The 27,579-nt window shown below is 46.0% G+C and overlaps 2 protein-coding genes across 11 annotated transcripts in view; one reads left to right on the top strand and one right to left on the bottom strand.

The window, feature by feature from the left end:
• Positions 1–6,083, top strand: part of LOC125717831 (ras-related protein Rab-26-like) — a 113,467-nt gene extending 107,384 nt beyond the window's left edge. For all 3 annotated transcript variants that reach the window (XM_048991132.1, XM_048991133.1, XM_048991131.1), the window contains 4 exons: positions 2,144–2,209; positions 2,522–2,578; positions 3,730–3,806; positions 4,216–6,083. In XM_048991132.1, the coding sequence (XP_048847089.1) occupies positions 2,144–2,209; positions 2,522–2,578; positions 3,730–3,806; positions 4,216–4,318 (303 nt within the window). In that variant the 3' untranslated portion in view covers positions 4,319–6,083. The remainder of the gene's footprint in view (positions 1–2,143; positions 2,210–2,521; positions 2,579–3,729; positions 3,807–4,215) is intronic.
• Positions 6,084–6,221: 138 nt separating this feature from the next.
• Positions 6,222–26,785, bottom strand: LOC125717828 (arf-GAP with dual PH domain-containing protein 1-like). 8 transcript variants are annotated; one of them, XM_048991122.1, is made up of 11 exons: positions 26,374–26,785; positions 20,449–20,579; positions 18,240–18,331; positions 13,940–14,022; positions 9,858–9,970; positions 9,594–9,740; positions 9,052–9,135; positions 8,734–8,796; positions 8,370–8,441; positions 7,807–8,035; positions 6,222–7,698 (listed from the first exon to the last, which is right to left on the bottom strand). In XM_048991122.1, exons 1-11 carry the CDS (start codon positions 26,462–26,464, stop codon positions 7,364–7,366), a joined length of 1,440 nt encoding a protein of 479 aa, XP_048847079.1. In that variant the 5' UTR covers positions 26,465–26,785; the 3' UTR covers positions 6,222–7,363. The 8 variants fall into 8 exon arrangements, with proteins under 8 accessions (XP_048847079.1, XP_048847080.1, XP_048847081.1 ...); XM_048991123.1 differs by having other exon boundaries at positions 6,222–7,662; XM_048991124.1 differs by having other exon boundaries at positions 6,222–7,626.
• Between the last annotated feature and the right edge of the window lie 794 nt (positions 26,786–27,579).

The following is a 27,579-nucleotide window of genomic DNA, read 5'->3' as shown; positions in this document are numbered from 1 at the left end:
AGACGCTCCCGGTGTTACGATGGGGTTACTTCCGATAAACCGCAAGGTGAAAATATCGTAAGGCAAAAGTGCACTTTAATGGGTACACATAACCTAACAAACATCATAGCCTATTCCAACCTAGCTTACACATGCTTAGGACACTGTGGTTGGGCAAAATAATTAACATAAAGCCTATTTTATAATAAAGTGTTCAATATCTCATGTAATTTCTTCCCAGGGAGAGTCTGTGTATTATTTAAATGTTTGGCACTTTTGACTCACACCTCTGGAGACCAGGGTTCGAGTCTCCGCCCTGACTCTACATGTGTAGAGTTTGCATGTTCTCCTCATGTCCTCGCGGGGTTTCCTCCGGGTTCCCCAGTTTGTCCAAATTGTCCGTAGTCCATGTCTGAGTGTGTGGATGAATGGGGTTAGTGTGTAGCTCAGTGGGCTAAGTCTCTATACCTGTGATTGGAAGGTTGCTGGTTTGAGCCCAGCCTCAGCACATCTGTGGCTCCTTCTGCAAGGCCTTCAGTTCCCAGGGTGCTGCTATGGCTGGCTGCCCTTCACAGCCAGGCTTGCTCTCACCTACAGAGAGCGAAATGGGGTAGTCAGAGGGAGTGTCTTCTATAGGGGCCAATAAAGTATAATCATTTCATGTAGGGGGTGTGTGTATATATATCATAGATGCTGCTTATACCTGTTTGTACCACATCATGTTTACTCCGGTTGTTTCTAGCAATTGTGTACAATTTTGCACTTTTGGATTAGATGCCACACTGCATTTCATTGTCTGAATACGCATATTTTATGCAGTGACAGTAATGTTTTGTCTGAGCTCACATATACCCAGACCTAAATAAAAAATACATAGAGATACAACAGGCTGTCAATGACTCACACAGGAAATGCTAAGCACATGCATACATACATACATACATACATACATATTAATATAAATGGTTTTACCATCTGAGACAGTGAAAGCAGCAGAACCATGTGACGTGTGTCACCATGGAGCTCAGCCTGAAATAGCCATGAGTATGAAAATACAGGCCACTTCTCCAGCTAAGAAAACAAAGGCCCTTTGAGGCTCACAATGCAAGTTACATCCTACAGGGGCTTGTAATCAGGACGTGACAATGGAGGGGGAGGACCATTAGGCTGCGTTAAACACTCACCCGACACGTGAAACATGCGTCTATCAAGCCCCCGTCGTCACGGATAATAGGGCCTATATGAGTGATGCGTCACTGCATTGTTTCCCAGATTAGCATGTCTTAGCTGGAGCTGAAATTTATTTTCAAGAGCGCAGGCAGTAGGATTGGGGGGGTTGGGTGACAATTTTTCCTGGAAGCAAAGAGGCAGTGAAGGATGCAGAGAAAGCATGTGTAGTGGTGTGACGCCCGCTGTGAAGTTAGTAAACAGACGCTGACATGAGAAATAAGGCACGAGCAGGCCTGCTCACAAGCTGACGGAGTGGTGACAGTGGGAGGGGCTAGCAGAATCGCCCAGGTTTGATTGACAGCAGTTTGATTGAATGCAGGCCGAGCGGCACCCAGTAAAAAATGACATATGGGTTAGGGGCAGCATCACAGGCCTCCGGCAAACTGCTGCTCAACTACCACAACATTCTTAGGTCCTTCTTGTAGCACCTGTGCTCCGTCACCACAAATATGCAGTCTCTGAGATTCAGACTGTGAGAGAACCCTGTTTTTAGCAGGCTGTGCTCACAGGTACCATTCAGCTCACAGGCCTTTCTGACTTACTGTTTTCCAGTCAGTGTTTAACAGTAAGTGCCGAAAATCAGGAATAATATTTGGGCAGCATGTGTGTCCCTCTGCTCAACTTGGAGAAGGACAGATTAACGGCTTTGCGCTGACCTCCCTTCCGGATGGGACTCTGCCAGCTGGCCTCAGGGCTGCCAGGTGATGGCCAGCCTCCTTATACTCCCTACATTTTTGCGGGGGATGTACTCGCTCGTTGCCACTTACTGAGTGTTGCATTCGTCCTGCTGTGTCTCTCCCCTGCCTCTCTGCTCTCTCCTGCTCTTCTCCCGGCTTCAGCTTGCTCTCCTCCTATTACTTTCCCATCGATGCAGTGTACCTGTCGCACAGAGCTCGCACCCTCACACTTATCCTGCCTGCCTCCCTTTCCCCAGGCCTGGCTGACGGAGATCCACGAGTACACCCAGCAGGACGTGGTGCTGATGCTTCTGGGAAACAAGGTGAGACCTTCTCCACATGGGAAGGAGAAGGGCAAACCTTATTATTAGCCAATGGTATGTTTTGAATATGTGAGTGACAGGGAAAGGATGCTCCCGGGGGCCAGTCAGCTTTCAGCTGATTTCCCTGCTTACACCCCTGCTATTCCAGAGGAAATGGGTACATCTGCGGATGAACAGTGGGATGACGGGGAGGGGTGTGTGGTCACAGTGCAGGTGTGCTTGTATGAAGAGTTTTTTAGATGGTAATACATGAGTTTAGTGGAGAGACAGTGATCGGCGATCATGTCACTGTTCCTGCTTCCCATGTGACAGGCGGATGCCACGCAGGAGAGAGTGGTGAAGCGGGAGGAAGGAGAGAAACTGGCCAAGGTGAGGACTCCGCTTCCCGCCGTAGCCTGGGGTCACACCAGTGCACCAACGCCCCTGCCCCCCCGTTCCTATTCTGCCTGCCTCAGTCTTCTGTGGGCCAAATAAACATCGATTTTTATTGTCACCAAAAAAATTGCTTTAGTGGCAAAGAAAAAGCATTGTAACAGAATGAGCCATTTGATTAGATTTATTGCACAAGCACAGGAAGTGGTAACAGTCTTCCCTCTTGGAGCCTGAACTATCTGACGCTCCACCTACGCGCCGCCTGCACAGTCAGTGAGGCGCGCTCCGTGGACGCACAAGATCGGAGGGGACAGCGGCATTCTGGGGACCCTCAGGGGCCACCGGGCTGCTCCCTGCTGCTCAGCTCTCCCTTTTACACCCTCCATTGGTAATCGGACTTCAATCCGGAAACTGCACACATCCCATTCAGCCCCACAGTCAAACAAATGCCACCTTCTGTGGAAAGGCTGCTCGGTGCTTTGTGTTTATTGTACTTCATGTAAACGCAATGTTAAATATAAAACAAATAAGCTTAGGCAAGAATATTCAATCGTATCTGTATCATAACATGGATTTAGGCAGCGAGTTTGACAGGAGGAGGTTTGCTTCCCGTCTTCGGAAATGTATTTAATCGATTATCGATCCTCAGTGGAATTCCCACGGACATAATTCATGAATTCATAATTCATGTTGCCAGTAGAAAAAACTGCATGTTTTTCACATTCATAGTGTCTCCCATCCATAGGTAAAACAGGAGAACTTCACAGAGAGACAGCTGCGATTATGCACCTGGGGGTGGGCTGGGGGGCAGGTTAGGGTCAAATCCATAAACACAAGATGTAAGACTATTTACTACTTGTGCTGTACAAAAAACTAAACAAACAGGAATTCACTTGGAAACATAGAAATAAGGACCATCCACCTGTCTCCATAAGAAATGCAGAGACACAGATGCACTTGGCCTTGGTCTGTCTGTGTTTCTCTATGGTTCCATCCACTGCATCTTTTATAAGATCGATAAGTCTATGAGGCATCAGTGAGGGTTTCTTTCAGGTCCGCTGGGGCCATGATCTGATGCATTTGTGAGGTTCTGTAAAGGAAAGAGAATCTCTCTTCTTGAATAAGATGGAACATGGTTTCCGCTGCAGGATTTCGGCGTGCCCTTCATGGAGACCAGCGCCAAGTCGGGGCTCAACGTGGAGTTGGCTTTCACCGCCGTGGCCAAGTGAGTATGAGCGAGTCCATAAGAACGTGACAGAGAGGGGTCTGTAGTGGCAGCATGCTTAAAGCGCGCTTGCACGTGCGTAGAAAGGGCGACCGGAAGCTCGCCACTGTCGAGCGATATGAGATATGCTACTGTGAAGCAATACTTCAATGGCGGTCAGCACTGCTTTCATGGTGAAGACCCGTGTGAGATGCATGCCGATGGAAAATGATCGTTGACGTAAGCGGAGGGGCGTTGACATGTCACGTCACTGCACAGCGCTGAGTCCGGAGTCCTGACAGACGTTGGAGTCTCAGTAACTTTCTTGGTCTAAAACAGCTGAAAGGGCCCTATGGGGGCATCGTTAACCAAATGTGCCTGTTCCTCCGGTAATTCCCTACATCCATTCATCCTCTGTCTCTCAACTCAGGGAACTGAAGCACAGGTCCATGAAAGACCCCAACGAGCCCAAGTTTAAGCTCCAGGACTACGTCAACAAGGAGATGCAGACCTCCGGGTGCTGCCACTCCTAGACCTTCCCCGAGAATGTCCCGCTGGGGGAGGGGCGGAGCGTGTGTGTGTGGTCCCCGTGTGTGTGTGTGTGTGTGGCCGTGTCCCTTGTCCTGTGATCTTGAAATGCTATAGCGCCACCTGCCACTCCCCGGGCAGTATTGACCCACCACCCAGTGCAACTGTGAATGTAACCCCTCCCCAACATCGAAGCCGGATTTGCACGAAGCCGTAGCGCGGCCTCCTCTGCCAGACCGCAGTCAGATACCCGCAGTCACCATTTTACCCAAAAGGCTCCTCATCCTGTGTACTGAGCCACTCAAACACACCCCATCGTGGCAACATGAAGCCCACAGTCAGGCATGACACCTGGCTTTCACTTTCCACCTCCGTACTCCTAAAACAGTCATTACTGTGCAATATATTGTATGTAAGAATGTACATAGTGTAAATAGGCCATGGTGTCTGTCTCATCCTCCGGGTTTCGTCAGGTAGACCCACTCATTGGTGACGTCTTTACCAGCTCTGATTTTGCTTCCATATCCTTGTGTTATAGTCTTACACTGAAGACGTATGTGACCTTAGCAACAAACAAAAAAATCCATGCTGAAAGAAAGTTTGTCGCCTGAAAGCTTGTTTTCTGTTCAAGTTAAGTTAAGATCACCCTTCTAAGCGACTGCCACCTTTAGATGTCAGTCAGGGGTTTGAAAACGTTTTCACTTGTCCAACCAACAAAATAATCTGGGAAGTTACTGAGTTGCAACGGTACGTTTTGCCCAACAGGGGTGTGTGTTCATAACCACGAGAGCTGCAGAGAGAGTCCTCACAGGGCTTAGAGGAGCGAAGAAAACATTACAGCGTTATTCAGCTTGTAGTTAAAATTATTTGTACGTGGATTGTTTTCAAATTAGATAGTGGTGAAGGTGAAGTGATCGTCACGTAGAGCAGTTTTCCCCAATATGGTCCTAGGGGGCCCACAGCCAGTTGATGTTTCTGCTCCCTCCGAGCCCCCGGTAAAACGTGAACTGCTGTGGGTCCCTGAGCACCAATTTGGGAAACACCGGTGTAGAAGCTTTTTAAGAATTGACCTGTACAGTCTTGAAGACCTTCTTCCTGGGCCCAAAACCTGCCCAAGTGAAATACATTGTAACTAAGTCTTGGTAACTTGTCCTTTTGTATAATGTCAGTGCTGCATAACGTTTAAATGTAAAAAGAAAGTTAATATTTAATATACTTGCAATATTTCTAAAGCTCATGTGTTTTCACTGTGGTCAAGTCTTTCAAAATATGCGCATTCCTGCTTTCCATCGGGAAAATTAACACCTAAGTGTGACGCATGTGTAATATTTTGGAATCAACGGTAATATTTTTTATTGTTAGTCTCTATATTGAATTACAGGATATTTTCAGTTTAACGGGGTGACTGTCAAAATATAGTGGCACTGTTAGTTTTTTCTTTTTAACCTGATATGATTTTTCATATATTCTTTGAGGATCATTTTTCATGGGCAATACACCGACCAAGAAGTCAATATGAAGGATAATAATAATAACGGTTTGCCAGGGAAAACTATGCTGTTCCTTCCCTAAAATGCATTTTCCTTCAGTGTACTATAACATGAATTAAAAAAAAACCTGAATAAAAATATGTGTATATTTACAAGGTTTTCATTTAATTAACTGTCGGCTTCGGTTCGTCTTTGTGTGTTTTTGATTGTGAGATGCTGGAACAGCCATAAAGGCCGTCACACAGATAACGTTCATGTTAATAAAGAGTCTCTAAGCATCTTCTGCTTTTCATTTCGTTTCACAGAATTATTTCCCATTTTTCTGCATGTTTTGTTGCCGCCCCCTAGTGGATATACAACGTAATTCATTTTTCATATAACTTGGTGTTTCTCGGTTCACCTATTGATGGATAATAAGTTTCGTTTGAATATAACATTTTAATTCAGTTGTATTACTGATGGCGTGTACATCTGGATACTGCTCTGTATGCATACTCAGGGACCAAACGAAATCACCCTGACGATTTGGGCGCTCTGATGGTAAATGCAGTGAAACACGTTCTATTGTTGACTTTATAACCCATGTCTGTTTTTTTTCACTCATCAATGACAAAGAAGCCAGTAGCTGCAAACATATAGAAAAGGATTTAGAAGGGAAACTGGGATGGTCCAATACTTGGGATAGCAGCATAAATAAACAGTGATAAATAAATACAAAAACATATTTCTGCTGTCCCAGAGAGGTGAAGCCTAGCTTTCATGTAATGAGAATTAACACCAGCACCAGGACGCTTGTATGGGGAACAGGTCCGGTCCCATGTGTCTGTTTCCAGTCAGTACATACTTTTGTTACAGTACAAATAAATTAACATTCATTTACAGGGCATGAGACGCACTAACGTTAAAGGATAGGTACAGTATGTTAGAGAAAGTGTTGACACAGATCCGGGGCAGGCCGGGATGGCAGCCTGCCGGAAGCTTCCAGAAGGAGTAAAAGTCCATCCCACGGGTGTGCGAGAGTGCTGGGGCTAATCATGTTCACCCCTGCCTGTCCTGGCCACGTCCAGTCCAGCGTCTCGGGCACAACTCCAACCTCCTTCTGGCTTCGAGGCAGTGACTCCGCTTAGGGTTTGTGCTTGAAATGGGCCTCAACTGCAGAGAACAACAGCACAGCTCCAAAACCTACTCAGCCATCTGAAGAAGCCCGACACTAAAACGCCTCTCATCCCAGTCCTCAGTCACCTGCATCAGTCCACATTTTTACTCTCTCCCAGCTTCCAACACGCCCATACCAGGTATTTAGTGTTCCTGATAGGTTGGGAGCTGGGTGGGAACAAAAATGTGGGCTATCTGCGGATTCCTGAGGACCGGCTTGGGAAAACACTGCGGTAAAAAACAGGCTGAAGCTACCAGGCAGCACTAAAGTACACGAGTGATTGGCAACGGCTGTATTACTGAGTGAAGCTATAGGACGGGTGGGCAATGTTATCAGCAAAGGACTGGTGTGTATGCAGGTCTTAGGGGTAACCTGTAGGTCAGAGATGAGGACTCGTCAGCCAATCAGAATGAGTAATCTAAATAGGGAGTTGCAGCGAAAACCCGCATACACAGCGGCCCTAACTGGATAAAACTGCCCACCCCTGGGCTCAGATCTGTATAAAGCGTGTAGTGCTGCTTCATTTCGGAAGCCTGTGTGTGCACGGGCCTGTGCCTACCTGCAAACTCCTGCGACAGCACGGGCCTGTGCCTACCTGCAAACTCCTGCGACAGCACGGGCCTGTGCCTACCTGCAAACTCCTGCGACAGCACGGGCCTGTGCCTACCTGCAAACTCCTGCGACAGCACGGGCCTGTGCCTACCTGCGTACTCCTGCGACAGCACGGGCCTGTGCCTACCTGCGAACTCCTGCGACAGCACGGGTCTGTGCCTACCTGCGAACTCCTGCGACAGCACGGGTCTGTGCCTACCTGCGTATTCCTGTGGCAGCACGGGCCTGTGCCTACCTGCGAACTCCTGCGGCAGCATGGGCCGGTTGATGACCACCTGGAAGGCACCGATCCAGTCACTCTGCTCCGCTTCCGTCTCGCATGTGAACAGGAAGTTCCTCTCCGGGGTGACAATGGTGATGCCATACGGCCAGCGGTTGCCCTGCGTGGAGGGGGGCAAGCTCGGCAGCAGGCTGTAGCTGTTCTCCTTGCTCCCGATGAATACCTCCCCTCTGGCATAGGCGTCCTGGTGGGGGGGGTTACAGACCATGAGCCCAGTGTTTTTGAGGTGAAATCATATTTTACATTAAAATGAGACAAACACATGTGTGCATGTCTGATAATCACAAACAAAATATGGATTTTTGTCACCTTAATACAATAACACTGCCCTCTACTGGAAAGCCTGAGCAAAACACTAAGTGCAAAACAGCTTTTAAAAATTCCTGTCTACATCGTCACTGGTGCAATTACTTTTTGCAGAAGTGGCTAAGAGCAATGAAGAGGAACTGCTGATGTCCAAATTTAGGCACAGTTAAGACAGGGTGGGTGGGGCAAATCGCACCCGATAGGCATCATACCAGGGGATCTTTGAAATACATCAAACGCCGGTCATCCATGGTGAACCACCTCTTTTTGAAGCCCTCCGTGTGCTGCAGGAGAGAGAGACGGGGTAACTACTGCCAGTGAGCCGTGTTAAACCATGTGATGATGCAGCCACTGTCACACTGCACAGGCAGTTGCCACGGAGATGGTGCACAGGCCTTATTTCTCCTGACTTCACAGGAGTTATACCTTCATTTCTCACACATATTTTTTCTCGGTGACTATAACACGTATAATCACCTCTTCAATTATTAATTCAGTGACCTCTCTCTGCGCATTAAACCGCATTCCATTACAGTAGCACAAGAAGTCATTTAAAAAAAGGTGAAATATTCAAACCTTTGGGCCTGTTTTTTCCATGTAACCTTCTTTCACGTAGTTCCGTGTCAGTTTTGGCACTAGCTGAGCATAGGAAAATGAAAAAAAATAAAAAGAAAGAAATATTTTTTAATATTTTGCGAGCTGTAGGTAGGTATGTATTCGCTGACGAAGAATTACTACTGAAACCAACGCGGCATTAACACCAGTGACTGGACACTGTCAGTGTCCACTGACAGTGCCGTCCACTGCGCAGTGTCGTACACTCACTGCGCAGTGGACGACATGAGACAGTGAGTGTGGGAATAGCAGGAGACAGAGGGAGGGGGAAAGACTCACGTCAGACTCACTGGCCCCTGGAAAGGCCACCTGTAAGTAGTGGAAGCGTGCAGCTCTGATGGCATTAAACCAGTCCACGATTTCCTGCCAAGACACAGGAAGACAGGAAACAGCCTCCATCAGGGGGGCTTCAGACAGCAGCGCAGAACATCCCGAGACGGGACTTCAGACTAATAGTCGATAAGACACTCATCAGGGTGGCATTTTCCCAGCTTCACAGGTCTGTATTCTACTCTGCAGATACCTGCCACAGTAACACTAACCACATGAAGCAGGACAGGATACACAAGAATGGATTAGTAAAGATAGAGCAGAAAAGCACAGAGATATTGAACTGGTGAACCTAATCCACAAGGCTCCCAGTCAGAATTCCAAATAGGATGAAGTTCATGATTTCTAGAGAGGCAATGTGTGCACTACAACCACTTTGTAACGTCTTCTACAAACCCAGTGAGCACACAAATGACAGTAAATGAATGAAGCAACATTTTTGATCAGGCTAACCGACATAAGTAACTGCTGAGAGCTTGCGAAGTTCTGACCTTTCCATCCTCGTGGTAGACAAAGATGTTCCTGGTGCTGTTGTCCTTCAGGTAGGTGATCTGGAGGCCGTGAGGGTTTCCGATTTTGCTCGGCTGGAAGGTGGCATTGAGGGTCTGGATCTTCATGATCGCCTTCGGCTCTCTTGCCTGGAAACATGAGTGCAATGGGTCACGCCAGGAGGCGGCGGAATGGGAGAGCACCGTCTAGTGGGGGAGGATGGGCCCTGCATATGAGAAGGAAGGGGCGGGGGGGGGACTACTCACATCATGCTTGTTGAAGTACTTGAGGACTCCTTCCCGCTCGGAGAGGATAAACTTTCGATTGAGGAACTGACCATTGTCGCGCCCCCGTTTCCAAAGAAACCCTTCTCTGTATCCTGTGAAGAAAAGAAACCGCAAGGTTGTCTTACTAATGAAAAAAAGGAAGATGTTAGCCGGTCGCTTCCCTGCAGCAGCAGCTGGGGTCTGTCCGGGCCGCTGTCCACCCGATTGTGATTATACAGTAATGATATCTCCTGGGCTTCCGCATATTAATGTGCAATCGCTTCCTTTGGATGTAAATAAATCTCTGCCACCAGTCTCCGCGAGGACTGCCGGAGCTCTGAAACGAGGCAGCGGGCAGATTCCCAAGCAATAAATCGATTAGCGGGGCTCCTGGCACGTGACTGACGGAAACAGGTGTGGCACATCACCATGGCGACCTCACCAACCAATCACATCCTGCGTACACCTGCGCAGTAATAAAATTCAGCCCCCACTCCCCCCACCCCATGGCCATGCTTTAATTACCAGGAAAGGATAGTTTTTAGCTGCAAACACATCTCTAGTACCCCAGCCTGCACACCCTTCCAGGACATGCTGATAAATGACTGCCTACTGATGCTAGAAAAATCCCAGCCTCGACCTTCCCCCCCGTAACAGAGCGTCAGATCGCTACCGACACGTGCCAGTCAGCTAACATAATCCCTGGGGGTGGGGTAAAGAGCATCATTCCCGAAATCCTCACGACATTGTGAGCCATTTTTAAACTCAGTTTAAATGGCAAAGTTTGACTGCAGATTGCCGACACCGTCCGAGTCCATTTGCCCCATAACTCGGAAAAAACCTTCTTAATCTTCTCTGACTGTGCTCAGTCCCAAACAAGCTTTAGGTTCTCCTGCCCCTAAGAGTCAACAGATAAACTGAAGGGGTGTTGGGATCAAGTCACTTCTGTTCCTATCTCTGTGACACACAGACACAGCAGTTTACAGCCCAACTCATCCCCTTACAGTCTTTGGCATGATACTGCCCCCCCCCCCCCCAAATGTCTGTGCCCCCAGCACAGCCTCCAGTGAAGTGCTGGCTATGCAAAAACCAAAGAATACTGATGTACTTATACAAATGCCAAGTAAACGTATCACTATTATTGCCATGAAAAGGACACCCTTAGGTGTGACAGCTACACTTCATAACTTCATAATAAGTAGTAATTCTAACTAGTATCTGCATCATGCTCCTTGTCCCCCCCCCAGCTCCTCCTGAAATGAAGCTACAGAGCAACACAACCCCGGCCTCATCTGACTGACGCTGCCCTCATTAATTATGCATGCGGAATGTCCACGCAGAAGCCAAGCATGCTGGGAGAACTGAGACTCCGCTCTGTGATACATGGATCTCTGCTGGGTTCCTCAGATCATTTCCCTCTGCATCTGTATCCTGACTAAAGCACTGAGAATGACAAGGCTGCATGACTGAGGTCTTACTGGTCTTACTGGCTCCCCCAAACCAACCGCAGCTTGCTGAACAATTTCAACAGATGAAGTGAAACAGTCCCAGTACACAAAAAAACAGACATCTTCACAGCTATAAAGATAACACCTGTATCTCACTCGGGGAATCTGACCGACAAACATAAATGCCTTTAACCAACCTGCTGAGGACTCTGTGACTCTGAATCTTTATACTCAACTAGTTGGTTGAATCAAAATCTTGGTCTGGATTTGTACTCTCTGGACCTGAAATCTCCACCTCTGCAATTTAGCATTAGAACGTATGCAAACTTAAGTAACAGTAACAGTAGTAACAAGAGCAACAGAATTAAAATAAGTATTTCTTCTGTTTGCCAAAAAGTTACTGATATCTTGTTGGACAGCTAGATGAACTTTGCTTCAGTTCTCAAATCTCTCCCCAGAGAGCCCAGCCCGTCCGTGTATCTGTTCATTGTCACCACCAGCTCGATTACTTAATTAATTTATTAAAAAGGCAATGAGGTATTGATTCGCCAAAAAAAGCGGGTTTGTGGCCCAAGTCAAAAAGGCTGCGGAGGTGATGATAGCAGGAAGCAGCAGGATCAGTTATTGTGGAGCTTTGCATGGCTGCAGGCTGCTTCAAACTGCTTTGAAATAGAAAGAAAAACATAATTGGGTCATAAACTGTTAGAAATAAAATTATATTTCAGCTGACATGGGGACAAACGTGCTGCATTGCCACTGAGAACACTGACCATACATATGATGGTACTGAAACGCAGCATAAAATATTCAACCTAAGATCCTGTATTAATGACCCCCCTCAAACAATTCAGTCATATACCTTAAAATAGCAGTTGGGGTATAACCTAAATCAGTGTCTCCTAGTCTGGTCCTCAGGGACCCACAGTCGGTCCATGTTTTTGCTCCCTCCGAGCTCCCTGCCAGGCAGACCACATTTTTGCTCCCTACCAGGAGCTGGGAGTGAGAAAAAATATGGGCTGTCTGTGGGTCCCCAAGAGCTAGATTGTAAAACACTCACCTAAAGTGATCAAGTAAATGATTTCTGTATCCCTCTAATGAACGATTATTATTTGAAACGGTGATGGTTTATTGGTGTCATATCCTTACAGGTATCTGTCTATGGTATCGTGTCAGTGTGTGTCCAGGGGACAAGGGAATGTTTTGCCCCTAGAGGACAGGTGAGGGTAATGCAACACATTAATCGCACCCCACAGGGGGGACCATGCAGGGAATTTTTCAGCATGTTCCCATCACAAAAATTGAATAGAATTTAATTTCATTTCATCGTCACATTTTAAACAACAACTGTTGACCAAAGTTGCTGTACAGCCCTCAGGAAAAGACAAACCAAAGAGACAAATAATATACCTATAAATACACAGAATTACTATCAAACTGAATGATCTACGATAAGGCAAATGCTCAGGAAATGCTGCGTGCAAAGCATGCTGAGAGTAGAGTACCCCCCCAGCGGGCAGACAGAAGCAGCCTCCTGAACAGCAGCTCAGCAGTTCGCTCCTTAGATACTGCTGAGGGAAACAGAGACTCAGGACGTTTATGCTGACAAGGCCTGTTCTACAGAGTGACAATGGCAGAGTGACAGGACTCCTGCGGGGGGGGAGGATTCGTTCAAACGTCCATAAACCCCGGAGAGCCACGATCACGTGTAAAAAGTGACAGCGGTCAAACTCTGCCTTTTATAAGCGAGATCCACGGCACTGCAGACTCCCATTACGATTGTGCACAGATGGACAGGTGGACATCTCTTTGTAAGAAAGAGATTTCATTTTATATCCATCCATCCATTTTCCAAACCGCTTATCCTACTGGGTCGCGGGGGGTCCGGAGCCTATCCCGGAAGCAATGGGCACGAGGCAGGGAACAACCCAGGATGGGGAGCCAACCCATCGCAGTTCATTTCATATTTCCTGGTGAAATGTGGCTCCTATATCGAACTGCCTCACTGGACTCAGCTGTGACACTGGACACTGCCATAAACCACTGGGCCCAGATGCCACTTTCAGGCGGTCCATACAGAAAAATGTTTTCACTGCACTGCTTATAAAATGTAATACAGGCATATCTGGACTCATCAGTATAAAATTCTATTCGATTCAATTAAATTTATGAGGCGCATTTTCACAACATTACATCGTCTCTAAGCGCTTTACAGCATCCCTACCTGAAGCCCCCAGTGAGCAGCCAGAGGGGACAGCGACAAGGAAAAACTCCCTAGAAGGAAGAAACCTTGGAAGGACACTTTCCGTGTTAGGAGACTACATCCCTGAATATTCTGTAAACTCTAAACTGAAACCACTGCCTATATAACTGAAGTAAATGCAACGTTCTTTGTTGGGGGAGGGGGGGGTGGTATCACCTCCTTGCATATTCTGTGTGCATTTAGCCAGATCCCCTGTATAAGTAAAATAAATGTAATGTATGTTGATGCAGGGTTGGGGGTGATTCATTGGGCTGCATTACTTCGGTGTGGCCCAAGGGCAGGGGTGTGGTCCCATGGCAGGGGTGTGGTCCCATGGCAGGGGTGTGGTCCCATGGCAGGGGTGTGGGCTAGGCCCTGAGCGTCAGCCTGCTCACCTGTGGAGTACGGCTCCTGCTTGTCGACGCAAACAAACTCATTCCTTTCATATCTGGCCCGGACCCACTGCTCAAGCAGGACACTGTGGAAGAAAATGAGGATGAAACGTTATAACCACAGCAAATCAGACGGACACATGAATGCAGATGCACAGAAGCACACAGACACACACACACACACACTCACACACACACACACACACACACTCACACACTCACACACACACACTCACAAACACACACTCACACAGACACACACACACACTCACACAAACAGACACACACACACACTCACACACATACACACTCACAAACACACACTCACACACACACACTCACACACACACACACTCACAAACACACACTCACACACACACTCACACAGACACACACACACTCACACAAACAGACACACACACACACAAACAGAAACACACACACACACTCACACAGACACACACACACACTCACACAAACAGACACACACACAGTCACACAAACAGAAACACACACACACAGTCACACAAACAGAAACACACACTCACACAAACAGACACACACACACACACTCACACAAACAGACACACACACACACACTCACACAAACAGACACACACACAGTCACACAAACAGACACAGTCACACAAGAGACACACTCACACAGTCACACAAGAGACACACACACTCACACAGACACACACACACACACACACAGTCACACAAAGAGAAACACACACTCACACAAAGACACACACACACTCACACAAACAGACACACACACACTCACACAAACAGACACACACACACAGTCACACAAACAGAAACACACAGTCACACAAACAGAAACACACACACAGTCACACAGACGCACAGTCACACAAGAGACACACACGCACACAGTCACACAAACACAGACACACCCACATACATAGATGCACATATGCACACAGAAACACAAACATAGACAAAACCACACACACACACACACACACACACACACAGATGCACGTTTCCTCAGTGTAAGTGGCTGTGATCATGACAGCCTGCCTAAGGCCTTTTCTTTAATAACTTGCACAGACTGAGTAGCTTATCTATTTATCTTCTGGTGAAAACATCACGCCTGCCCTCTGACCAGTCACAGCACACAGGCGTCCCTGTTCCTCCCAATAATGATGAGGCCTGCGGCAGCCGTGAGCTCACCCCCGATCAGGCTTCAGGAAGGCGGTCGCTGTGAATTACGCCCATAGTCTTCCGGTCGCTCCCCCAGCTCTGCTTGCCATGGCTTCCCATCCCCCCCCCCCCAGAACCCAGACCACCCCCTCTGCGGGCAGTGCAGCAACAGCAATGACTGCATGAACTTGCCAAACATACACTTCTGTTTTTCAGACCCATCACCAGCTCAGCCTGACAGGGACTCCGCTCCACGTGTGTCACATGACCAGCCTGACAGGGACTCCGCTCCACGTGTGTCACATGACCAGCCTGACATCTGCTCTGCCTGCATTTCTCCGACCAGCTGCGCATCAAGTAACTCCTGCGTTCAGTTCAGCTACTGGCTCTCTGGTTCTCAGATTCATTATTTTTTAGCACCTCTTCCAATGTATGCAACTCCCATGGCTGCCTTTCTGTAGACCAGAGATGTATTCTTACATGCGGTTACATGACACAACCATGGCATCACACACTAATCTGCCCTGTGTGCTACCTCACTTCCTCAGAACTGGGGGGAGGAGCCGCTGTCATATGGACACACAGCAGTCTTCTATGCCAAAAAATGACAAAAAGACACAGCTTCTTTGTCTTCCTAAACTGCATCTAATAGCATGTTATCAATGAATATCCGAATATATTTCTGACTATTGCATTTTATTTATTAAAAAAATGCTCTTTTGCAAAGCAGCATGCATTTTTTATAAAACACGCTCAGACAGTCCCTAGAGCTGGGTTCCCTAATTCCAGTCAGACACAGTTTGCAGATGTCCCTGCTGAAACAAACCTACTAGATTCCTAATGTAAAGCCTGGCTGTGTAAAACCTGGCTGTGTAAAGCCTGGCTGTGTAAAACCTATGGCCTGTACTATGAAGCAGGGTTACTGGCTTATCGGGGTAACTTGTTGGATTTAAGCCAGTAACCCCACTTCGTAGTACAGGCCACTAGCAGTGTAAAGCATGGCTCTGAAAAACCTGGGGAGTATTCCATGAAGGAGGATTTCTTCCTTAGCCAAATAACGTCTTGGATGTAAGGTAGTCTAGGCTAAATGGACTTTATTTTCTCTCCCTTACATTTAGCCCAGACTACCCTAAATTCGATTTAAATTCAATTCAAGTTATCTAGCTAAATAAGAAATCCTGTTTTGAGGAACAGCCCTCTGGCTGTGTAAACCTGACTGTGTCAAACCCGGCTGTGTCAAACCTGTCTTTGCTTGGAAAAAAGCTTTTAGGAACAGCTTTTAAAATGTAATTTTTTAATGATGTTATTCTGGGCAGTGTTCCCTCGAGGAACCACAGATGGTCGATGTTTTTGCTTCGTACCAGATCCCTGCCAGATTGCCCACATTTCTGCTCCCTCCCAGCTCCCGGTAGGAAAAAACATGGACTTTCTGCAGGCCCCCAAGGACCAAATTGGGAAACACTGCTTCAGGGTGACAAAGAACATCACTAGATGAAGGAAATGCAACAATTAGTATTATGTTGTATTTAAGTACAGCTTTTAATACTGATCACGTAGACCTGCCCCTCCGAACCTCTTTGAACAGTTTGTCTCTCACCTAGAAAATGTGCTCACTATATCCAGGAATTTAACAACTGAGGTGTCAGCAACATCACTAATCAAACATGGAGTGCTTCAAGGTTCAGTGTTAGTGCCGATACTATTTTCTGTATATGAAGAAATAAAATACCAAAGTCAATTTTGATTCCAATACTGTTGACATTCAAATCTATTAATCTCGAATTATTCTATATCAATTTATGATTGAAGACTATTTGTCTTTGAAAAATTTAGACAAGCAACTTAGATAAAGATTTATTATTATCAGAGCTCCACTCGCATGGATTAAAATTCCAAATATTCTGACTCTCGGTCTAGGCATTATCTGTCTGTTTGGCCCATCATTTGACGAACACTGTCCAAGACATACTTCTCACAGCTACGAAACACAGCAAAATTAATGAGATTCTCTATACATAAGTGGCACCAAAAGGTTAATGCATGCTTGTCTGTTGTAGATTAGATTGCAGACATCTGAAATGTCCCCTAAGCCCCATTACTTTGGCTTAGTAACAGGAGATAACAGGGGAGCCTCTGCTGATTTTTCAGTCACACTTCATGCTGTTCACATACATCATCGTATGAATCCTCCGGCAGACCTTGTGTCTACCTTGCATTCTCCAGCCCTCCTAGAACCTCCAGTTTAAGACGCTCCGCAAGCCTGGATGGAGATGACAGCTGTTCCACACCTCCATAGCAGAAGGGTTTAACAATTTGGTACGCAGATTAGTAGCAAGTCCAGAATATTAATGAGGCATATTGTGATGCCCAAAGATCTACAGTATCTTTATGCTTAACAGATGTGTCGGATTTTAAACTACAAAACGTACCTTGTTTATCCACAATATCTTCTGTTTTCTTCATCGCCACTCTATCGCTTCCATGCTACCAAAACAGTAGCATGAGGCACTTGTATACGTTTGTATGTACTAACTGTTGAGCATCAAAGTACATCTGTCTTAATATTTTTTTGACGTACTACTAATCAACGTACCAAATTGTGGGTCTAAGTAAAGGTCTGTACAGTACTGAAAAGCCAGACAGATTTTGCTGAGCGTAAATACGCTGGTGTGCCTGTTGTCTAAAGCCCTGGACTTTGCAATTATATCACCATTATGAATTGTTTTGCCTACGATAATCATTTAGTGAAAATCTGATATTATGATGGCCTTAGCAATATGACTACTGAGCTCAACTGCAACTGCATCTATCTATCTAAACCACCTAAACTAATCTGAACTGATTTTGGACAGAATCCAGCCTGCACAGTTATGGCCCACGGTTGTACCCAATTTCACATACTGCATCCTGAACCACGAGACATCGACTGGATAAGCAGGTACTGAAGATGGATGGCTGTCGCCATCAAGCAGAATCAGCATCCTGGAGAATGTGAACGTCTTCAATAATTTGTCGTGCCCCCCCCCCCCATTTGAGTCACTGTCCTTCAGAGCTGTCAAATGACAACTACAGATGATGCAGGCAAAGTCAAGAAAGAAAGTGCAAAGGCAGGGATGGGGGGGGGACGTACTGGCAGTCCAGGAACGTGGGCTTGTAGTAGAACGGTGGAACTCTCTGCTCGTACTTGACTTTGGCCGCATTGTTTCCCAGAGCAGACATCAGCTGGAACACAGAGAACACAAGCAGACACTTCATGGAGGGTAACTCCACCCCTCATCAACACTGCCCCCACCAAACCCTACACCCGGTCTACAATGAGGAACCTGCCTCACACATGTACGTTTATGTGAGGTAAAACTTACTGATTTAACTTACACTCCCCCCAAAATGAATACAGTCTGAATTTAAACACATCTCAGGAACCCAAACAAGTGTTGCTCATAAACGGAAGGGGCTGACGTTCTAGCCTGTGTCTCGGCTCTGTGCCGACTCAGTGTTACAGTATCATGCTAAATGCACTGCGGCCTCACTGCTGAGTCCCTGTGACCTCTGCATGGCTGCTAACAGGCTGTGCTCTCTCTCCGTGCACAGGAAGGGGCTGACGTTCTAGCCTGTGTCTCGGCTCTGTGCCGACTCAGTGTTACAGTATCATGCTAAATGCATTGCGGCTTCAGTGCCGAGCCCCTGTGACCTCTGCATGGCTGCTAACAGGCTGTGCTCTCTCTCTGTGCACAGGAAGGGGCTGACGTTCTAGCCTGTGTCTCGGCACTGTGCCGACTCAGTGTTACAGTATCATGCTAAATGCATTGCGGCTTCAGTGCCGAGTCCCTGTGACCTCTGCATGGCTGCTAACAGGCTGTGCTCTCTCTCCGTGCACAGGAAGGAGCTGACGTTCTAGCCTGTGTCTCGGCACTGTGCCGACTCAGTGTTACAGTATCATGCTAAATGCATTGCGGCCTCAGTGCCGAGCCCCTGTGACCTCTGCATGGCTGCTAACAGGCTGTGCTCTCTCTCTGTGCACAGGAAGGGGGTGTTCTCTGTTCCTGTGTCGAGAGGAGAGAGAAACTGCGCCTCAAAACCCGTTACGAGCGGGATGACAATCCACCTCCCGCCGGGTAACTATTCAGTTCATGTTTGATTAAATAAACAGAGAGTGTGCGATAATTTGCAGAGTCAAAGCCACCTTCCCCAATCGTCGTCCTCCTCATTTCCATCTCTGGTCTCCCTTTAGAAACCTGATAAGAACACATCTTAGTAAAGAGTCCTGCCTCTTCTGCCACACCCCTGCTGCACAGCAGATTCTGCAGTCGTTGACCTTTTTCCATCCCCTCATCTGTCAGACGCTGCACATCACTCTGTGGAGACGGCCCCCCCTCTACCCCAAACCGCATGCGAGTCAGGACTTCCTGAGGCTTATCTGCCAGCCGCTAACTCATCAGCTTCTCTTGAGCTTTGGCCATGCTGATGACTTCCATTACAGTAAAATCCCATTATAGTGGACTCATACTGGAATTTTGCTTATAACGGACAAACAATTTGGTCCCCAGGGCCGCTTTTTGCTGTAGTTTTGTTCGGCTATAATGAACATGCAGCTCCACCTACAAGGCGCGCGGCGTGCCGGTGATATCCAGCGCAGATACGTAGTCAGGATTATTAATAGTCATTGTAAAGTTGGATTACTACATGTACAATATAACAATCTATACCGCAAGTGTGTCTGCTGGGGTGTAGTATGAGTAAATGGTGTCCTGTAGTTCTGGACATACAGCCTATATAGATTGTTATATTGTACATGTAGTAATCCAACATGTAGTTATATTGTATATGTAGTAATCCAACATGTAGTAATATTGTACATGTAGTAATCCAACATGTAGTAATATTGTATATGTAGTAATCCAACATGTAGTTATATTGTACATGTAGTAATCCAACATGTAGTAATATTGTACATGTAGTAATCCAACTCTGGACATAACGGACTTTGGATATAATGGACTGTTTTGCCGGGTCCCTTGGAGTCCGTTATAACTGGATTTTACTGTATCTATAGGCTGTCAGCCATCAGCCACTTGGGCAGTACTGAGGTATATCCCAGCAGTTGTTGTAGGATAACAGATTAATTGTTGTAAGGTCTAACCCTGTCTGGGTCTCAGCCCCTCAAAAAGAATGACTCCACAGCAGAACGGTGAGTCCAAAACCCCACTCATTTCCATTCCACTTCGCCAAAGCCCTCCACAAATCCGAGCCCCTGATCCATTATTGTCTCAACTCCAAACCCTTTTCCACTCCAAATGCGAGCCCATTTCAGCCTCATCCCGGGCACGTTGCGAGATTACCTTCACCTCCGAGGCGTGCCAGGGGTCCATGACCACAGACTTGATCTTGCTGACGTGTGGAATGCTCCTGTGGATGCCAGAACAGTTCTGGCACACGAACACGCCCAAGATGAAAGACGCCCAGGTAGGATCTGTAGGGAAGATGGAGAACAGAGCATGAGAAACATCTGGAAAGGTTGAATAATTTTAAAGTTTGGATCCAGACCCTACGAGGGCGACTCTTCTGTGCTTAGATGAGCTGGCCCCCCATCCTGGGTTGTTCCCTGCCTCGTGCCCATTGCTTCCAGGATAGGCTCCGGACCCCCCGCGACCCAGTAGGATAAGCGGTTCGGAAAATGGATGGATGGATGGATGGATGTTTGCGTTATCTGAAAAATAATAATTATTATCACCTTTACAAATCAATATTAGGGATTTCCCTTTAACATTATATAGGTTAAATGCAGACATAGGTATAACAGGCAGTGAGACTCTCTTGCATTCCTCTCCCCCAATCCCCAGGACTTGCACCCTCCCCCCACCCAACGCCTTCGCCGCTTCATTCCCCCAGCGTGAACAGGCGGGTCTGTGACCAGCGCCTCCATGGCTGCAGGACCGGATGGCTGTTTGTCTATGCTGGACTACCTCCACCTCCCCATCTCCCTCACCTGTTGCGAGTCGTGTCTTTTCATGTTGTATGGTGTAGTGATCATGTGCTTATGTTGCTGAGGTGTTTTCTCCTCCTCTCTCCTCATGTCATCCTGTTTCTCTTCTCTCCTCCCCTGTCTCCCGGCCGGTCTACCCCCTACTGTGATGATGTATATGTAAGCTTTTTTTTTTTTATGTAGGCTTATTTCATTAACGCTTGCTGCCGGTATTCAGGTAAGTATACACATTAATAATCTAATAAAACAACAGATTAAAAAAAAAAAAAACAACAACAATATCAATAACACCCTTAAAGATACAATTTCAGAAACACATCCTGTGTCATAGCAAGTGTGTGACCACCGGAGTGGCCCCCACCCGCAGCGTTTCAGCGCCAGGCAGCGGCAAACCAAAGCTTTTTCCGCATCTGGGAGCAGCCCGTGTACACTTCTGAGTTATGCGAGTTTTTTTATTTTCAGTTTGTTAAGCACTCTAAACATCGGTACTTTTGAGTTTATATATATAACATTTACCTGCGCCTTTAATTACAAACGTTTATATAACTATCAAAGTGTATGGGAAATAACAAAAAAGGTAACCATTAAGATGTATTTTTCTGGCGCTAAAATTGCTGTGAAAAATTTGGGTGCACTTACATGAAAAAGATAGTCAGTGCAACCAATGCATAAAGTTCGTCTCGAGCCCTGCCGCTGTACACGCGCTACAGAGATTCTGCGCAGAAAAGCGTGCGGTCTGCTTGCCGGGTGCAGCCGTGAGAGCCTGCGCATGTGCGCCGCAAATCGCATGCATCAGTGTGAGAAAGCGGCGAGGGTAGGTGAGTTTTGAGGCTATCAGCAGCTCTTGGAGAATAATTTGCAGCAACGGTCAAACAGTGTAACAGATTATTAACTGATTGGATGACTGATTAAATGCACTGGAAATCAATCCACCAAACAAACACAAAATGAGTCTGAAATCCAAATAGACAGGCTCCACCAAGGAACATCCGTGAGTTTCCATCATAAATACCTGACAGTTTACAGCAGGGTCTGCAATTACAGTGTATTCCGCAGCCCCTCTCACTTTTGTCTTTAAACCTGCCCCTCCCATTCCCTCCAGAGACATAAGAGATGAAGTGACTCCTCTGCCTGAGGACAGAAAGAGCAAAACCTTTCAGGTTTCATTAAAATTCACTTGACAGGGTGCAGCTGCATCCTGTAACCTCCACAGGGGACCAGACCTCAGACGTCCAGTCTGTTCTCCACATCGCACTATTCGTCTACAGCGTGGTTGAAACATGGTCCTCTTATCTGTCTCTGTGTGGGAGGAGGGAGGAAGGATAAGCATGAACTTTTTAGTGAGTGGCTGCCTCCCCTTTTGCCTTTATCTACATAAAAAAAATCTTTGGACATTTCCATATTTAAAATTGGTAAAATGTGTAAAAAGGCGACCTCATACGGCGCTAAGGTGCAGTTTCATATTTCCTTGTAAAGGTTTGCAGTTGGTCAGGATGCTAAAATACACTTGCTCTATGGCAGTGGATCTCAATCCTGTTCCTGCTCACTGCCTCCCACCAGAATGTTTTGATTCCAGCGATACTTTAATGCGACTCAGATGGTCCTTCATCAGCTAATGATGAATGTGGCAGGTTGAAAGCAGTATGAGTTGGAAAGCATTCTGGCTGGGGGGGGGGGCACCAGGGACAAGATTGAGAACTGCTGGTCTGTGGTGAGGGCAGAAACCACAGTGGGCCCTGTAGCATCTGCTAGGATGTAGGAACACCCCCCCCCAGGATGCCAGTCTATAACAGAGCATGTGCTTATACCAGGAGCAGCTCACAGACACTAATTCACATAGCAGCACGTCTTTGGACTGTGGCTGCAATCCAAAATAGCTGAAGGAAACCCTTGCATGTGAGCAAAAACACGCAAACTCCACAGCACCCCCAAAAAGGACATAATCAACAAACTACATAAATAGATAAAGTATGCAGAGACCGGGGGGGTCTACGAAGCAGGAGTTCTCAGTTAGCTTGGTTAACTTAAGCTAGAAATCATGATCGTCCAATGAGTGCTTAGGTAAGGCGCATTCTTATTGGACAATCACCGTTGTCCAATAAGAGTTTAGGTAAGGAGCATTCTTATTGGACAATCACTGTTGTCCAATAAGAGTTTAGGTAAGGAGCATTCTTATTGGATAATCATGTCACCCCACCACCATCTTCAAGCTGAAAACACTGCCATGACCTGTTAACAATTAGGAGAGCACCACTTTGAAGAAAGCAGCACAAGTAGAGATGTGAAAGTTGACCAGTACTGGAGCCTTGCAGCGTTTTCACTGAAGAAACCAGTTTTTATTTAGGAAATCAGGTTTCTGGCTCTGAATCCCAGTAGGACCTTGTATGCAGTACCTTAAAGCAAGCGTGATTAGCGATGTCCTGATTCTGCGAGATTCTCTGGGGGTTCCTTAAACTTGTCTATTCCAGAAACCATATATTCATGGATCCCACCTAAGTCCATCCATCCAAACTCCACACACATGGAATCAGGGTGGAGACTCGAACCCTGGTCCCAGAGGTGTGAAGCATTAGCGCCAACCACTACACCACCATGCGGCCCTGTCCCACCTAAGTATTGCACGCATTAATCTATCATCCACTAGTACATAGATATGCCAAAGCCTAGGGCAGATTCTAGGCAGCACACAGCAGGGAGACACCCTGGACGGGAGGCCATTTACTTAGGGACCAGCTTATTAACATCAAATAATTAATAAACTTCATCACATCGACACAGTATCCAATCCATTAATGCACCATAAGCCTGGTGTAACTCGTAATTCTGCATCCTTGCTGTGACACTGTAATCCTACATATGATCCCTTAATATCTCAATCGCACCGACAATGAGAAGGTTTCAGCAAAACGTCTCATATCTGGAGCCGTCACCCCTCCCCTCTCAGCGCTACGGCATTCCCCCATTTTTCACATTTTCTCTTTTCTCACTTTTTTCATACCACTTGCATGTCATGGTTTTACTCAGCCGCTGTTCTTTTGCATTAATCTGAATTCAACCAATTCCAGTTAAGGAACGGAAAGGTTCTCTAGTGTTTTATAAAAAGTTCGCTGGCTAGACTTTGGCCACCAGCGCAGAAAGTCTGAAGCACCAGATGCTTCTGGAGGAATTGAACAGAGCTCTGAGTGCAACATGTCCGCTGTGAGACTGAGGAGGAATTCAACAGAGCTCTGAGTGCAGCATGTCCGCTTTGAGACTGAGGAGGAATTCAACAGAGCTCTGAGTGCAGCATGTCCGCTGTGAGACTGAGGAGGAATTCAACAGAGCTCTGAGTGCAGCATGTCCGCTGTGAGACTGAGGAGGAATTCCCCTCTGTGTTACCTCCATAGCTTCACGTATCAGTCTGAGGCAGGCGTCCAACTCAATGGACTGAAAGGAAGGAAAAAGCTTTGGTAGGTTAAACTAAATGATCTGAAGCATTATGAGAGTCGACTTCATAATATAAAATTATATAAATTCAATATCAAAATAAATTTAGAAGACTTGTCTACATACACTCTCAAGAAGGGTAAAAATTCTGCTTGTCACTGGGTTTGTACCCTCAGGGGTCTGCCAGTTGTACCCTTAGCTATAGGTAAGTGTACCTTTTAAGGTACAGAAATGGACTCTGGGGAACATTTCTGTACCATTGATGGTACATTAAAGCTGTTGGTACCTTTGGGATTTTCTTCCTTAACTTAAAAGGTAGAATTACAAGGCACAAATTTATACACTTTTTTTCTAAATGCAAAGAACAGTGGAATCCATCCAAAAAACACACACCCTAATAATACTGTTGAATCCACATTCTGAAGCATGGCCTCATCAATGAGATAGCAAAGGCAGATGTATCGATCTCCTCCTTGAAACCACGCAACAGTTGTGATGCTTAACTGACAACTGGGCAGACATTTTAACAGGATGCTCGTATTAATTTCAGACTTTAGCCCACATATGATGCAGCGTCTTACAATGACCAAAAACAAGCAATTCATGTAGAACAGTTTGATTTCGAAGCAAAAAACAGAAAATAACGTTTCCCACCAGCTTCCGTTTCCAGAAGCACATACTCTCCCCAAAGCAGATGGGACAGGAGTCAGAGATACAGAAGGAGCTCGCAGCTGTCGAGGGCAGCAGGAAATGCATGGCGTGGGTGGAGCAGGGTTCCAGTGGGAAGCGGAGGGTCACTAATCTAATCCCCAAGAAGGCTCCATGCGGTGTACAGAAGAGATGGTGAGAAGCTAATGGATTCCCTGCCCAGTACAGCAGAGAGCCAACCTTGGCAATGCGGTGTAATGAGTCTGCAGCTCTTGGATTCTAACCTCGTCAAACCGGCAACTTATTACTAGTAACAAATAATAATAATAATAATAATAATAATAACAGGAAACCACAATAATGAAAATTGTGTGGTTATTCACATATTTAAGTGTTATTTAAAAAGTGCAATTTTCTCAATAAACAGTTGAATAATTTAATTTTGTAATATCTCCAGAACAGAAAAGCAGCATTAATAGTTGGTGACGTGTAGGTAAAGTGTACTGCCCTAAGCCTCATCCAGAAAAAAGAGGACTAAACAGCTTTAAGAAGACAAGAATACATGTATTTAGTGACATAGACGTTATGAAAGCAGACAACACGTGCGCGCGTATAAGTGTAACAGTGTGCTGTTCTGTTCAGTTCACTTTCCTCAGTGTTTCGCCATAACGGCCACATATGAGGACTTCTGGCGAGAGACAGTAATGTCTCAAGAGTGGGGATGTGCAACGTGACAGGAAGGCGTACGTACCCCGAAATATCGCGTTTATACCTGAAGTCTGTGCTAGTGGCAAGTGGTTTCAAGCGCATTCTAAAACTATACATTTCTTAGTTACGCTAAAAATTCGTTTCCTCTAATCCCCCACGTAATAACTCACTGCCACATTTCCTGTGAGTATTTTTTTCCTAGGAAAAAAAAACAGTTTGCAATGGGTGACAGCTACCAAAGGTGACAAGACAGCGACATAAAATGAACTATTATGGAATACGTCCAAGTGCAGTATGTTAGCCCAAACTTCCGGTGCATACTCATTTCACATCAAAGCCAAGCAACCTAAGAAGTAGTACAGCCTGACACATAATTCCCGCATGATGCTCTGCGAGTACCAGATCATACAGAGCAAAACGGCGACCTTGCTTACAAAGTACTATGTAAAGTATCCAGTCCGCAAAATCAAATGTAAAGATGCTTTATTTGCGACTCTACCTGAAGCCCCGCAATCCGCACAGTTTCCGTTACCAGGTCTCGCCTGGAGCTCCAGCAGACGCCGCCTGTTAATCTCCTGCTCGGCGGTCATGATCTTAATCGCTTAATTCACTGTTAAATCGCAATTAACTTCAAATATGCAATGACTTCACCCAGTGAAAGGCGCCAATTACAGATGAAACGAAATCAAGCCCGGAGGCTGCAATCGAATCGGTTGATTTGAAAATTGTGCTAATGAATTATATAATTTAAATAATTTAACCATGAATAAAAATACGAAAAAAGTGAAATTAAGTAATAATAATAAAATACGACCACTGCAGTATATAGCGATATATGATAGCTAAAGTTAAATAATGTTAATCTATATTGGGTCAACCCAATATGAACGCTATGCAGTGAGGACTCTCCCTCCCTCTATGGCTATTTCAGCGTTTCAGATGAACCTCGCTGCTAAGGACGCCTCCCTCCACCACCCCCCCCCCCAACACCATCACCACTTTTTTTTTTTTTTTTGCTGACTCGCGCTTGCACTGCAAAAGCGAGACCTCCAGTGGCGACGATGGCCGTACTCCGCATGGAAGATCCCTTATCTCCCTGCGACACATAGGCACACTAATAGCAATCGTTAACATCTAAGTTTTCACACAATAATAATAATGACTGAGGACTGCAGTATTTTCTTTCTAGCGCATGTCTAAATCGCCTCCGCGCCCCTCCAACTCCAAATGATCTTGCGCTTTTCACATGTGCGTAATAATCTGAGAAACTCAGGGTAACCGAGAACTATTATACAGGTTTATTACAGTTATTTGAGCATCAGTTAATGATATTGTGGTAACAGAAGCCATTGATTATTGATTTTTTTTCTTGAGTTAATTTCAGTTTTTCTTTCTTTTTTTAACCAGTGTAAAGGTTTGGAAGTTACTGACCTATAACTATCACCATCGCGCAGACACGGTTCTTTTCCACTAACAAAAGACTTAGAGCCCCCTACTGGTCAAATTGTTAAAGTTACTTCTTTTTTACTAAGCAGCTTGTTTATTTTTAGCCACTTTGTTAAATGGTTTCCAATATTCAATAAAATGGTATTCAATAAAATATTTCATACATCTATTTTCTGAAACTGGTTGTCCTGCAGAGCCTATCATGGAGGCTGTGGGTACCAATCAAGGAACCCAGGATGAGGCAGCAACCTATGGCAGG

Source organism: Brienomyrus brachyistius, chromosome 22 (assembly GCF_023856365.1).
Source record: "Brienomyrus brachyistius isolate T26 chromosome 22, BBRACH_0.4, whole genome shotgun sequence".
Classification (NCBI taxonomy): Eukaryota; Metazoa; Chordata; class Actinopteri; order Osteoglossiformes; family Mormyridae; genus Brienomyrus; species Brienomyrus brachyistius.
The sequence above is the reverse complement of the archived record's forward strand: the minus strand, read 5'-3'. Positions and strand labels throughout refer to the sequence as shown.

What these genes read in the sequence shown, in the direction of transcription:
- LOC125717828 (XM_048991120.1), bottom strand. Translation starts at nt 26,464, where the DNA reads ATGACCGCCGAGCAGGAGATTAACAGGCGGCGTCTGCTGGAGCTCCAG. An exon ending in GCAGGAGCCGTACTCCACAG is followed by an intron (nt 9,971 to 13,939) that starts GTGAGCAGGCTG and finishes TTTTCTTCACAG; the next exon opens with GATACAGAGAAGGGTTTCTT. An exon ending in CAGGGGCCAGTGAGTCTGAC is followed by an intron (nt 8,797 to 9,051) that starts GTGAGTCTTTCC and finishes TCCTATGCTCAG; the next exon opens with CTAGTGCCAAAACTGACACG.